We start from the raw sequence: 15,064 nt of genomic DNA on the forward strand, positions 1-15,064 counted from the left end.
CTGTGTGGCCAACCATGCTTTAAATATAAAGGAAGAGGATTGGCTGGTGTACCACACGCCACCTATCTGGCTGCTGTGTGACGTCATCAACTTCTGTGGGTCCCAACATGTATGTGTTATAGCTAAACCGTCAGTCCATTTCGTGAGCTCATCATAAGGCTTTATCATAAAAATATGAGATATCCAAAGATCAAGTGGACCTGATGTAGAGCGGGTCGCAGACACTTTCATGTCCAAGATGGATCAGAGAAGGCCCAATCAAAGGCAGAAGTCATCAGGACCGTCAGAACCTTAAAACAGGCATATCTCACAAACTGGAATGAGTTACTCGACGTACCAAATATGATTTTGGGGTAGGACGAGCTACTTTAGCCAACCAACTCGGCTATGCCAGGATGCCCACGTCTAATTTGCGAGATTCCATCAGATTGACTGTCAAATTTCATGTTTATTTCCGTTTTTACTATTTATACTAAGTTTTAATTTGATTATAACTCTTCATCCGTTGGGCTTTAGGAGTTGTGTCCAACATTAAAAATGCTTAGAATAATTAGGAGAATAATGTCGTTAAGCAACATACGACACTTACTAGCAAAGTAAATTTACTATTTATATTAAGTTACGAATTTTAAGGAGTTTTAGTTATAGTTTGCTTCTGATTTCTCTGTCATTGCTTCGTATCCCTATTTAAAAGGTTGTGAACTCGTTTATTTAAATCAATTAATCAAAATTTGAATTTATTAGAATTTATTTCTATTTTCTTGCTTTCTTTCCTCGTGGATTCGAGAAGTCTCCACGAGGTGTCCCTTGAAGCTCCATGGGTTCGGACTAGTTATCCTTGAGGAAGACGGTGATCGACCTCATCACGTTCATCCTTGCATCAAGACCACAAGTACAAAAATAAGTGGGGGATTGAACATCTACTAGCTAAACCCTTTTAGGGTTACGAAAGTTTTGGATCAACATGATATTTGTTTTCCCTCTTCATCCAGGTTTGTGTGACCTTATGAACAGATTAGATGGAAAATAAACGGTATATGGTGGGTCTACCAATGTTTTAACAGTGACAATCATTTTCCCTACTGCTATTTGTGAGCTATTTGTGATGTGGTCGACTTGAGATTTGGATATGACTCATTTTTAGTATCATGCTCTAAACTGATCTCTTCAAATGGATATATCATTGTGGGCCCCTGTAACTTTGATCTCCTTTGAACCATTTTTACAACTCAGAGCTTGAGGACCGTCGCCACTCATCTTCGCACGACATGTACCCACACCAACCAGGTCGGTGGTGTGTGGTACACTAGCCAATCAACTTTCATATGTATATAAAGGATTTTTCCAAACAAAACTCCTTTAGGCCTAAAAAAAAAATTGCTAACGTACCGTTTCTCCTAAAACCTATGAAGTACAGACGGTGTTGCATGCCTGCTTGAGTTTTGAATCACAGAGAATTTTGTGTCTTCTTCTTGGTGAGTTACACCTATTAAGGTGTTTGATTAAAGATACTGACCCATACACAAATGTATGAAGTAGAGTTTTGGCCTGAGGTCCTGTGGAATGGCCCATCCCCATTGTTCCATGTGGAATGGCCCACCAAAGTTGTGCATCTGGCTGATATTTTGGCCTGAGGTCCTAGCATCAATGATAACCTGATCAATGAAGTAGAGTTTCCATATAAATCTTGAAAGTCCCCCTAAGATTCTGGTTTGACCTCCAAATTCGAAGAAATACGAAACTCCTTTTCCTACTTCATATGACACCGTCCGTGTGACAAAACTCTGGGCCATTATATCTTGCCAGCTGATCTTAGGACATGAGGGCAAAATTAGGCAGATCCAAAACTTAAGTGGGCCACACCACCAGAAATTCCCACCATGATCAAATGTTCAATGTTTTGGATCAGTCGCACACTATACAATGGGCCACACATGCATTTAAATTCATATGGCCCCATGTGCACTGTGGGACCCACATGCATGATCAGATGGTAAGTAGATCAGATCATTGACTGGATCATTAAACCGTAGGTCCATGGCGCAAAATGTTTACAGCCCCATATAAATGCACTACCAGCCCATTTGTCTGTAAATATCGATGATTGAAATAAAATCGTCTGGATCACTAATCAACGGGGCCTATGGTGCGGAGCATTTACAGTGCCTTGTTTTCATAGATGGATCTATATTGCTTTGTTATTATAGTAAAACTAAATGATTAGAATTACTATCCAACTAATCGATCCAGAGGATCCAAAATACATGGCAACCATGAAAAAAAACCACACCCATCCATGTTGCAAGTGAGCCATCTCATTCATACGTTTGGTCATGAGGCACTTGTTGTTTTAAAGCATCACTTTCATCCATGGGTGGGGAAATGGATGGCTATAAAACAGAATGTCAACTTACAAATTGATTGGATCATCAAATTCGTGCAATTTTTTCCTATGGTAGCCCATGAAAGATTCCATTGATGTAACCGGCAACTTAGATCGATCAATTGGACTACAAGCTCTTACCCATAGTACTTAATTAGAACACTATAACTCTTATTACATTCAGAGCACAGGATCATTTCTCTTATGACCAAATGAATTTTGTAGTGATAAGTTAATTACATTTTCATTTTTGTAGATTTGTGTAATCTGGAGAATCTCCAAGAACTGGATCTTCGAAGAAATGAATTGGAAGGGAGCCTTCCTCCATGTCTTAGCAACTTGTCATCCCTCCAACTACTTGATCTCTCCGAGAATAGACTCAGTGGGCAAATCTCCTCATCTCTCATCTCTAGCCTCACAATGATCCGGTTCCTTTCTCTCTCTTACAACCGCTTTGAGGGGTCTCTCTCATTTAGCTCATTTGCTAATCTTTCCAAGCTCGAGGTTGTGGAACTTTCGGTACTGAACGGTGCACATCCTGATGGCGATGTTATAACTTATCCCAATCAGTTAGAGGTTGAAACTGAATCCACACCTTGGGTTCCAAAATTCCAGTTGAAAGTCTTCCACCTATCAAACTGCAACATCAACAAGCTCACTGGTACCATTCCCAGCTTCCTTTCCACCCAATATGACTTGATATCATTGGACCTTTCCCACAACAACATGAAGGGAAACTTCCCATCTTGGTTGTTAGAGAATAATAAAAGACTTGGAATGCTAGACCTTGGAAGCAACTCCTTAGCTGGCCCATTCCATCTGCCACCTCATTCTAACAACCTGAATGCATATTTTCTGGACGTCTCGAGCAACCACATCTCCGGACAACTTCCTGAAAATATCGGTTTCCACCTTCCAAATTTAAGCTACTTAAACATGTCTACAAATGCTCTTCATGGTACCTTTCCTCTGTCGATGGGTAACATGAGAGAATTGTTTTCTTTAGATTTGTCGAGAAACAATTTCTCAGGAGAAATACCAGAGCAGTTGACCATGGGTTGCATCAGATTAGAAATTTTGAAGCTATCAAACAATAGATTACAAGGCCCAGTGTTTCCGACTCGTTCCAACTTGACTTGGTTACAGTATCTGTATTTGGATGGCAATCAATTCACCGGGAGAATCTCAGCTGGTATATTCAAAAGCCCTCATCTACAGTTTTTGGATGTTGGTAAAAACAACATATCAGGTCGTCTTCCTGCACAGATTGGGAACTTTTCTGAGTTGCAGTGGCTTTCCATGCCAGAAAATTATTTAGAAGGTCCTATTCCAGACGAGTATTGCACCCTATCTAGTCTTTCGCTTTTGGACCTTTCCCAAAATAGGATTTTTGGTTCCATGCCTTCATGCTTCCATCTATCTCTGAAATTCTTACATTTGGAAGGAAATGAGCTTACAGGATTGATGCCAAATGCTTTATCCAACATTTCCTCCCTTGTTACATTGGATGTCAGCCATAACAACATCTCTGGTAATATTCCAAATTGGATTGGAGCATTTCCTAATTTAAGGGTTGTTCTCCTCAGAGGAAATAATTTGCAAGGTCACATTCCCATGCAGTTGTGTCAACTGAAGGACGTCAGCATATTAGATCTTTCACACAATGATCTCTCTGGTCCAATACCGCCATGCCTTGGTGATATGACATTCTTACATTTGGAAGGAATAATTGGCTTCTCAACTTTTGTTGTCTATCCAATGGTTTTCGGTTTCAGTGCAGGCGAGCTACCCGGATACCGTATTGAAGTTTTTTTGCCTAGTAAACATGTACGTTTGACAAAATCTGAGGAAGAAGTGGAGTTCATAACAAAGAAGAGGTCTGAAACTTACAAGGGCGATGCTCTGTACTTCATGTCCGGTGTAGATCTGTCATGTAACCAGTTAACAGGTGAAATTCCTCATGAAATTGGACATCTAACTGATATTCATGCATTGAACTTGTCCCACAATCAATTGAGTGGACCAATTCCAGAAACCTTCTCAAATCTAAAACAGATTGAGAGCTTGGACCTTTCTCACAATAGATTGAGTGGGGAGATTCCTCCGCAACTAACTAAGCTCAACTTCTTATCTGCATTCAATGTCTCTCACAATAACTTATCCGGCGTCCTACCGGACATGATGAAGGGGCAGTTTGGCACCTTTGGAGAAACCAGCTACGAAGGCAATCCCCTGCTCTGTGGACCTCCACTGAAGAGTTGCTTCTCCACTTCTCCGCTACCACCTTCAATGCCAACAACGTCAGGCGACGAGGATTATGGACATGACATAATTTTCTATGCGTGCTTTTCGGTGTCATGTATTATGTCGTTCTTGGTTTTCATAGCACTTCTCTACATCAACCGCTATTGGAGAGGTCTATACTTCTATTTCGTTGATGCATGTATCTATTCATGCTATTATTTTGCTTTAGACAGCTACTATTTTGCTTTAGACAATGTTCAGGAGGCTTTCACCCAGCCACGTGCATAACCTTCAAGTCAGATCAGTTTCTCCCTGTAACTCTTATTGTAAGACAATAATAATCATCTTTATCATGGCGTGACTTTTATTTCAACTAATGTTTCCATCGCTTCTTTGTTTGGTTGTGCAAGTGAACTGAAGTATGCGGTTGCATGTAAGGGGAGACCCACAGATGCTTGCTAGTGTGAAATCAGAATCATTCGTTAAATTGCCCAACCACACATGCCATGTCTAATCCGAATATTTCTTAAGGGAATCCGGATCCTCTTCAGGTGCTCTGCAGCACGCACCATGTGAAATCCAAGTCAGTCATTAGGCAGTCCCCACCACATTTGGAACCGACCAAAAGAAAAATAGATACATTCTTCCTGGTCTGGCCATTGCATATACACGATGAGGCTGTAAGATGTCGTCTTGCTAATGTTTAGGTGGGAAAAGGTCAGAACACTTCCCGTGGTCCAAATTCAATAGACGTTTGATGCCCACCTGGTGAGTGGACTTGCAACATCTTTTCACCTTGCCCATAGAATATTTCTTCCCTACTTGAGCTTGGACAAGCGGAGGCTGCTGGATGATCAAGACAGACGATTTAATAGGCCACGACATAGATGGAAGACTCCACAAAATCTTTAAGATTAGAAGATCCTGACCGTCAACAACTCTATGGCCTCTTTCCCACACAGAAATTCGATCACGGCCCTTTTATATTTCTTGTTAACCATCTATTGCGTTTAGGGCACTCAGTGAAAAGAGGTAGAATTTTTTCACCAGTGTTAGTTTTTGCTTAATCCTTTATTCATAGTAGGGCCCGTAAGTTTTAAATCAGTGAGAAATGGGCCTCACCATAGGAGGGGTATACCTTGGGCCTCACCAGTGAGAAACCAGCCTAAAAAACGCTACCACAAGAGAACTTTGTCATGTCAATACCGTAAGATGGTGATCCGTTCTGCACTACGCAGTCAAACACCCATGCTACAATGATTCTTCGTGGCTCGACGAGGATTTCGCCATGTTACAGCAACAAATGTGGTCTCTTCTAGGTAGAGGTGTACACGAGTCGATCCGAGCCGAGCTTTGCCCAAATCGGCTCGACTCGGCTAGCTCAGCTCGGCTCAGCTCAGCTCGGCCTTCAAGCTTGGATTAGCAACTTAGTCCAATTGGAGCCGAGTTCAAGTTCGAGTCTTTGGGCTGATATGAGCTTAAGTTTTCAAGCCGAGTTTCGAGTTCAAATTTTCGAGTTCGAATTTTCAAGCAGGGTTCAAGTCCGACTGTACAAGAGCCACCCGGCCAGTGGTCGGGTGGGGTCCACTAATCGGATGAACACTACTCACCAAACAAATGCTGGAAAAATGGAGAGAGAGGAGAGGAGCCTCACTTTTAGTTGTCGGTCATTCAGACAGACGCTAGAAGGAGAGTAATGGCCGGTCAGGCATTGGAGAACGGCGAGAAGTTTGGTTTAGATTTGGCGAACGACCGAGTGGATTTGGGCGAACGGCCAAGAGGATTTGAGCACTGGAGTTAGACTCGGGCAAATGGGTGAGACGATTTGGGCGCTGGGGTTAGGGTTGGGTGAATGGGAGAGAGTTGACTCGAGACTATTTGGGCGCTGGGGTTAGGGTTGGGTGAATGGGAGAGAGTTGACTCGAGACTATTTGGGCGCTGGGGTTAGGGTTGGGCGAATGAGTAAGGATTTTTTATTTTTTTTAAAAAACATATATACTTTACTCAAAAATCGATCCGAGTCGATCCGAGCTAAACCGAGTCGAGTCAAGCTCAATGCCGAGTCGATCTAGCTCCAACTCGGACTCAACTCGAAATATTTTGAGCTCATTAAAATTGGTTCGACTCGACTCGAACATAGTTTCAATCCGAGTCAAGTTGAGCTTTTCCGAGTCCATCCAATTGAGCGAACGAGCTAACTCGACTCATGTATACCCGTACTTCCAGGGTTGGCAACATAATGTCGGTGGGCCCAGCAAGACATATATGTGACTTCCACTCCATCCATCATTTGAGCCAGATAATTTTAGGCAAAAAGTCAATAATTCAAGCCAATTCCAGAACTTAAGTAGGCCAAACCATAGGTAAATATGGGAATAGAAACCTCCACCGTTGAAATCTTTGCAACGTGATGTTCATATGACATTCAACTCATACATAAGGTGCGTGCATGAAAGTTGAAGGAAAATAAATAAATATATGCTTTATACAAGAGTAGGATGGTTTACAAGGAGATTTCAATGGTACACGTTCTATCTTGCTATTTTCTATGTGTGGCCTACTTGAATTTTTGATGGGCCTGATTTCAGATATCGAGTGTTACAATACCCACTGCTTTTGTGCAATGTACAGCAGAGCATAGGATGAGTTGTTGGCATGCATAAAAGCGTGAATCACCCGGGCGAGTCTCGCGGAGCAGTCTGCGGGCATCAGTCCACGAAATTTCAGAATGGCATGCGTCCAATGTCTTTCACGAGCAATCACAAGGCCCTTTTTCTTAAACGTGGTGCTATGGTTTGGTGATCCAAATCATGACTTGACCAGATACATAGTTTGGGGGCTTCACTCAAAATCTTTAAAATTACAAGCAGCCCACATGAAAATAGTCAGGCGATGGTTTCTATTATAAAAAAATAAAATTAAAAAATAAAAATAAAAAAAATCTGTTAAATGCAGCTAGTGTCCTCTCACCTACTGGAAGGAAAATATCTAAATGATTATGAGTGCTGAAGCATTACCAAAGGGAGACATCCCAACGCTGGACGTTCACGGCATACACGGACGGAAGTGGATTGCGCAGTGAGTAACTCAGTACACTAATCGTACTGGGTAAATTCTGTGGGGTCCACCATGATTTATATATTTTATCCACTGCTTCCATCCATTTTACAAGATAATTTTAGGGCTTGAGCCAAAAAAATGAAGCATATCCAAAGTTCAAATGGACTACACTTCGGGAAACAGTGTGAATTATATGTCAACTATTGAAAAATTCTTGAGGGCCACTGAAGTTTTGGATCAAGCTTATATTTTTTTTTTCCCTCCATCTATGTTTTTTGATCTCATGAACAGGTTGGATGACAAATAAACATCACTATGGGGCCTAGCAATTTTTCAACGGTGGAAATTATTGTTCCCATTGTTTCCCGTGGTCCACTTGAGCTTTGTATATACTTTAATTTTAGTCTCAACCCCTTAAATGATTTAGAAATAAGGATGGACGGTGTGGATAAACCACTTACATTCACAGTGGGCCCAACAAAGTTTACTCAGTACGACGTGAGCCTATTGAGTAACTTATAGTACCTAATCCGATTTCGTCTGGGAAGGACACCGTCCGTTTTCCTGCGAAAGCATTTTGCAGGAAGCTCCTCTGTAGGAAACTTATTTGGGGCTCACGTAATGTTTATTAGAAATCCAGCCCATCCATCTGTTTTGTGACATCTTTTTAGTACATGTGACCAAAAGTAAGCAGGATCCAAGACTCAAGTGGGTCGTGGTAAAGGAAAAGGTGCTTAAGAAAATTCCCACTGTTGAAACCTTACTGAGTCCACAGTTATGTTTACGTGCCATCCGTGCCATTCATAACGTCGTTCCTACTGGGATGAACTGAAAATACAAATATTAACATGATTCAAAGCTTTTGTGGCCCATGAGTATTTCAACGGTGGAGTTCAATTATCATGTTTTCAGTCCACTTGATTATTGGAGCAGCTCATTTTTTGCCCCATGTCCTAAAATGATCTCACAAAACAGATGGATGGGGTGGATTTCTCACAAACAGCACGCTGGGTTCCATCTAGGTTTCCATAGCAGGAGCTGGCCAATGGCTTACACTTGAAATCCGTGGAAGCCCTCTTTGGGGCGTGGGGAAGGCCCAACTCATAGATGTCTCCATCTCCTACTCCCCTGGATTACTCGGAGGGGTAGCAGTAGTCAGACCCACCATGTCTTTTGTCCATGTTCAAAGGCCTTCTCTTCCTGAATAAAGTAGGTCTAATAAGTTATTTACATGAGTTGTAAAGGGCATTTGTCGCCTCTACTTTATTTGTGGGTCTGCCTCTCCTGTTTTTGCCAGCAGACTCATCCATACGGTGTACAGCTCTTCTTTAGGGATATATATATATATATATAGACACACACACACACACACATATACATATACGATGGCTCTCTTTAAAATAAAAAATTAAAAACCAATAATTTTTTTATAAAAAATTTAAAAAAATAATTAAAAAAAAAAAAACTCATGGGATCCACATTGATGTATTTTTGTAATTCACACCACCCATTCTTTTTGACGTGTCATTTTAGGGTTAGACACCAAATATTAGCCTAATCCAGAGCTTGTAAGAGCTATATAATAGAAAACAATGGTAACAGTGGCATCCACTGTTGAAACTTTCCTGGCTCACTGTGATGTTTGTTAGAAGTATACCCTGCACAAGTGAGGTCTTCTTTGTTCCACGGTGAGCCGGCCGACAAGATGGACGGAACATATTAGCCTATTGTGGGCCCTAGAATAGCTATTGACATTCGCTATGGATTTAGTCGGTATCCTTTAAACCCATGACAACCTCAGCATGGCAACCGTTTATGGGGTCTATCATTAAATATGTGTGGAATCTATTCCATCCATTAACTTTGGAATTTCATGAAAGGTCATGATTGAAAGCATGATCAACATCCGCTAACTATATTAACTACATTATAAGAAAATAGTTTGTATCGAACGAACACCATTATAAATTATCAAGTTTTGTGGGCCACAAAAACATTATGTCATCATGAAATTAGCATCTTTTTATATAAATAAATGACCACGGACAGACAGAATGAATGAATTGGAAATATATTCCATAAGCCCGATAACAACTTCGGTCAACCTCACAATCGACAACTACTAATACAACGTGGTGTGAAAACTTTTCAAGTGAGATAGCTACATGAGAATATTTAAAAGTTCTCTTCTATTTCGAGAACTCAACCATAGTACGGTCAAAATTCGGTACTACCCATATGGTCCCTAGATAGGAAGGGACCAGTGCTCTGAAGGTCACCGTGATGTGTAGGTTTTATCCACACTGTCCATCCATTTTCCCATATCTTATTAGGGTACAAGAAAAGAAATGAGGTAGTTCCGAAGCTCAAGTGAACCACAGTGAACCACACCATGGGTATTAAACAGATACCGTTGAAAACTTCTTGGCGACCGCAGGAATTTTGGATGAAGCTAATATTCATGTTTTTCCTTCATTCAGGTCTACGTGACCTTAAATTGGATGGCAACTAATCATCGCAGTTGTCCCTAGGATAGTTTCAACGGTAGGTTTCACGCTTCCTGTGGTGTGATCCACTTGAGCCCGAGATCTGCTTCTTTTTTGTGCTTATGTCCTAAAACGATATAGAAAATTGATCGACTGGATCAAATCCATACATCAAGGTGGCCACTCCCAGCCCCTGTCTGTTACTAGCTGTTCCCGGAGTGAACGGCGGTTATTATTCCACAGAGAAATTCCTTACAATGCATGACTGAAATTTCAAAGATAACGGCGTGCTGTCTCAGTCACGAGGAGTCATAGGGTCCTCATCAAACGGTACATTTGATCAGGACGCACGTGATTTGATACAGGTGGGCCACGTTTTGGTGATCCAAACCATTGACGGGACGAGATACATCGTTGAAGCGGCTTCATTCAAAATCTTCGAAATTACAGGATGCTATATTTACCATGAATGGTTCACATACAGACGGTCACGGAGATGGTCTTGTTATTATTATTATTATTATTATATATATAGGGAATTGGTACTATGAGGTCGAGTTGTGTGGGCCCCACCGTGATGTGTGTCGAACATCTATCCCATCAGTTAGATGCACCATTCCATGGTGAGCCGGGGGATTAAACATCAAGTCAATATATGCATGACTTGGGTAGGCCACACCACATACAATAGTTGAGAAGGTTTACCCTCTCATTAAAACATTCATAATCATTTATTGGGCTCATCAAGATGTGGTTCACAAATCCAAACCATCCATCGTGTGTATCCCAGTTGGATGAGGGCCCATACCAAGTTTCAGCCCTATACAAAACTCAGATGTGCCCTATCAAGTGCTTTTATATATTTTAGGCATGTCTTCACATGGTTTTAAATGTTATGGCCCACCTGAATTCCATATATGGAAGTTTTTTGGGAAATTCCATAACCTAAAGGGGACCCATCAAATGCGCGTTGTTAATGTTCGACTCACGTCATGGTGGGGCCCACACAGCTCGACCGCATGGGAAGTTCCCATGAGGTCAACCTCATAGGGCCCCACCATGATGTATGTCAAACATCAACACCGTGCATTTGATGGGTCCCCTTTAAATTATGGGATATCCCAAAAATCAGCCGTATACGAACTCAGGTGGGTCATACCATCTAAAATCATGTGAAGACATGCCTAAAACATATAAAAGTACTTGATGGGGCCCACCAGAAATTTGTATGCGTCTGAAACTTGGTCTGACCCCTCATCCAAGTGGGACACACATAATGGATGGGCTGAATTTGTGAACCACATCTCGATGGGCCCAAGAAATGATTATGAATGTTTTAATGGAGGGTAACCCCTCTCAATTTTTGTATGTGGTGTGGCCCACACAAGTCACGGATTGACTTGATTTTTAAGCCCTAGGCCCACTATGGAATGGTGCATCTGACTGATGGGGTAGATGTTCGACATACATCATGGTGGGGCCCACATAGCTCGACCTCATGGGGAGTTCCCATGAGCTCGACCGTATAGAACATTTTCATATATATATATATATATATCAAAAGTAGTTGGTGTGCTATCACCTTTTGGAAGTAAAATAGCTCAATGTGATTAAGTTGCCAATGTATTCTAAAACTGAAAATATTTGAATTGCTTCGGATCCATGGTGAGGCCCGTCTGATGCATGATTTTGATTATTGAAACATGTCCTCAAATGCACGTATATGCAAATGTGATATATGGCCTTTTTGTGCGTCTGAAGAGTAATTGTAAGATTCTAGAGAGGTGCACGAGATCCTCTATCCTTAATATTGTAAGTGGACCCATCTCTTCCTAATCGAGACTTGTGAACTTATGTGCCTCTCACCCTGTCCAAAATGAGCTAGTATCTGTGGATACATGTTAGGGCCTGGAAGTAAATGCCAAAAATATGATGGATGGGATCTTCTAATTTACGAGATTGCCTGGCTTCAAGGTGTACCCATCATCGATTTTGTGGCATGTCATGTGACATTGACATTCTGATTACCGATCCAAGTACCAACTTGTTTGAAGCTTTGAGTCGCTAGCATGGCTTTGGCAAGTGCTCATGAATGTTGAGAATGACCAGATTAGTCGGTGGCGAATTGACGAAGAAAAACGTGTTCTACCATGGTATGGAATTGTCTATCAGTACTGTTTAGGCAATGTGTATAATGGCCTCCATCTCTCATGTCCTCCACAATTAGTTTTAAAATATGATGAATGACACATGAACATCTACCTACACCTACAAGGCATGCTTAATTTCCAGATTATCACCCAAGTCCAAACCCTAGAGAAGCAATTACAAACATAAAACTAGAAGAAGATGCTCCTATAAGATATGTCCTCAAAATATATGAGATCACTAATTAGCTTAAGATTTTGGGAACAATCAAGGAGAAGGTCGCCATAGAAAATGCAATTCTAACGTCTTTCACTCCAATGTATAAAAGGTTCGTTAATAACTATAGCATAGCATGAATAGGTTTTCTTATTCTAACGAGTTCACACTCATTTAGTCATCTTTAGGGCCAACAATAAGACCGATAAACCCTGTGTTGCTCACTTAATTGAGGCATCCTTTAGCAATAAGCCCTAATTTAAGGGATATTAGAAGAGGGGGCAAAGGGAGAACGGTAACCCTAATAACTGAAAGGGTAATGTCCAAAAGCTAGGAAAGGGCAAGTCAAGGCACAATCGCAAGAGAAAGAACCCTATTGGCATTGTGGGAAGCTTGGCCATTTCAAGAGAGTGTTTAGCACTCAACAAACAACTTGCTCATAAGGCAAATGAAGATGATCGAAAAGCTCAAGATAAAAAGTGAAGTGATGACGAGGCTTGCAGGACTCTTAAGTTGAGGAGTACAATGAGGATAGAAGCACAGTAGCCACATGATGCATGCTTTGAGGATTATCGGTCCATGACCAGCTTACCTACTTTTACATTGGTTGACACTATAGTCATTCATTTGAGAAACGGTCTTACACTTTATAATTACCAAATTGAGTTTTATCACTATTATTCATCATTATGACTTCATGTCTGATGCTCATTCTCTTTTATTGATGATTTATGCTGTGTGGCATGGTGGACGTAATCCGCATCAGGGGTTGGATTTTGATGATGTTATTTTGGTGAGTTGAATCACAAATATTAATCCATAATAGATATCCAATTAAAGGGTTCATAACTTTGATAAATACTCATAATGAGATGTCATATGGGATGTTTGAAGAAGATGGAATTGATAATATGATGCTCACTTCATATGAAAAGATTGATTCACTACATATGTCAAGATCCTTAATAAAAAGTGTTTACCCTAGTCATGTACTTGAGATAGTAGTAGTTTAAATCTTAAAATTTATATGAGTTACATAAAAGATATATTAAGATGGAAGTACCCTTATATTCCATGTGGGTTTGTTAACATGATTGAGTGAGCATGTAATCCTAGAACAAAGCATCACACATGCTTCATTAATATTTCATCATAAACTTGGCTTGAATTATATTAGGTGGCTCTTTTTTCTTTTTTCTTAACGCACGCACACACACCCCACACACTCACGCCTAAGTGGAATTTCACCACCTGTGGGTACTTGAACCCTTGACCCGGTGTTGAAACTCTTGAGAGTCTACCACCCGAGCAAGAGTAAGGACCCTTATTAGGTGGCTCCTTAATACTCTAAAGCAGCCATTATGTTATCTTGTCTAGATATTCCTTAAAATGCATGATATGTGTATATGTCATGGTATCTCGCTCATGTCCTAATGATGGGGCTTAAGATGTTTATCACAATGGATGTGATATGTATCATACTCGTGGTAGGTCACCACATATAAGATGGTTCGAGGCATCACTCGTTCTTACTAGTAATGGAGAAGGATGCCTTCAAGTAGGGTTGTCAACGGGCCTGATTAGGATCGGCCAAGCTCTCTCTAAGATAGCCTGCATTGTTCAACATAGGCTTAGACCCAGCCCCTTCTCATGACAGATCAAAATAGTCCAACCCGAATCCAACCCAAAATGTTTAAGCTAGGCCTGAGCTCAAGCTCAAGCTCAAGCCCAAATCTAAGTTTTCTTGGTAGGCCCATCACAAGCCCTAAGTTATTTCTAAACACACACACACACACACACACACACACACACACACACACACACAGAGGCGAATCCGCTACAATGACCACGAGAGGCATGGATTGTTGGATTGGGGGAGGCATGGGTTGTTGGAGAGAGAGAGAGAGAGAGAGAGAGAGAGAGAGAGAGAGAGTTCTTTTAGAGAGAACGAGGAATGGGATTTTTTATATTCTTATATTATAAAATTGCCCTCTCAAACCTTAATGGGCCAAATTGGGTCAGTTTCGGGTCAAACCGACGGGCTGTTGTAGACGATCCAAACCTAGCCTGACTGAAAACTGGGATTTAATTTCAAGCCCAAGCCTGGCCCTCGGACCTGATACTCCACCCCAAGTCTAACTCAAGGTAGGTCCAACTTAAAAGCCCAGCGGGCCAACCCAGCCCATTAACAGCCCTACCTTCAGGAAAGTTTGATCCACTACTAATAACCTTTAAGTGAAATGAGAAAGTATGGTTCTTGACCTTTATGATTAAAAGGAAAGTGATGTACACTGTACATTGTATATGAGATGTATAGACTTCTTATTCAATGGGAGAAAGTAAGACACACCATGAATACCTAGTTATAGATTTCACATATGAGGTAACTAAATGTGGATATTGTATTTGTGCACTTGAGTAATATTTCATATAGTGAATTTTCTTATCCTTCTTATAATAATGTTGTCAAGCATTGTGTGTACAATACATGTTAGTTCCATGATTATTTAGATGCATGGCTTGTGAA

General features: G+C 41.0%; 2 protein-coding genes across 2 annotated transcripts; both read left to right on the forward strand.

Annotated features, from left to right (window-relative positions):
* Positions 1 to 2,462: 2,462 nt before the first annotated feature.
* On the forward strand, positions 2,463 to 4,112 carry LOC131220148 (receptor-like protein 1). Its single transcript, XM_058215117.1, has 3 exons — positions 2,463 to 2,529; positions 2,640 to 4,021; positions 4,107 to 4,112. Exons 1-3 carry the CDS (start codon positions 2,463 to 2,465, stop codon positions 4,110 to 4,112), a joined length of 1,455 nt encoding a protein of 484 aa, XP_058071100.1.
* Positions 4,113 to 4,139: 27 nt separating this feature from the next.
* LOC131220571 (cuscuta receptor 1-like) lies at positions 4,140 to 5,017 on the forward strand. The gene has a single exon (XM_058215412.1). It carries the CDS (start codon positions 4,142 to 4,144, stop codon positions 4,913 to 4,915), a length of 774 nt encoding a protein of 257 aa, XP_058071395.1. The 5' UTR covers positions 4,140 to 4,141; the 3' UTR covers positions 4,916 to 5,017.
* The last annotated feature ends 10,047 nt before the right edge of the window (positions 5,018 to 15,064 follow it).

This window comes from Magnolia sinica, chromosome 12, assembly GCF_029962835.1.
Source record: "Magnolia sinica isolate HGM2019 chromosome 12, MsV1, whole genome shotgun sequence".
NCBI classification, from domain to species: domain Eukaryota; kingdom Viridiplantae; phylum Streptophyta; class Magnoliopsida; order Magnoliales; family Magnoliaceae; genus Magnolia; species Magnolia sinica.

Bases quoted from the DNA above. Each gene is read 5' to 3' on its own strand.
- LOC131220148 (XM_058215117.1), top strand. From the start codon at position 2,463: ATGAAAGATTCCATTGATGTAACCGGCAACTTAGATCGATCAATTGGA. The intron at 2,530-2,639 runs GTACTTAATTAG...TCATTTTTGTAG, and splicing joins ACTACAAGCTCTTACCCATA to ATTTGTGTAATCTGGAGAAT.
- LOC131220571 (XM_058215412.1), top strand. From the start codon at position 4,142: ATGGTTTTCGGTTTCAGTGCAGGCGAGCTACCCGGATACCGTATTGAA.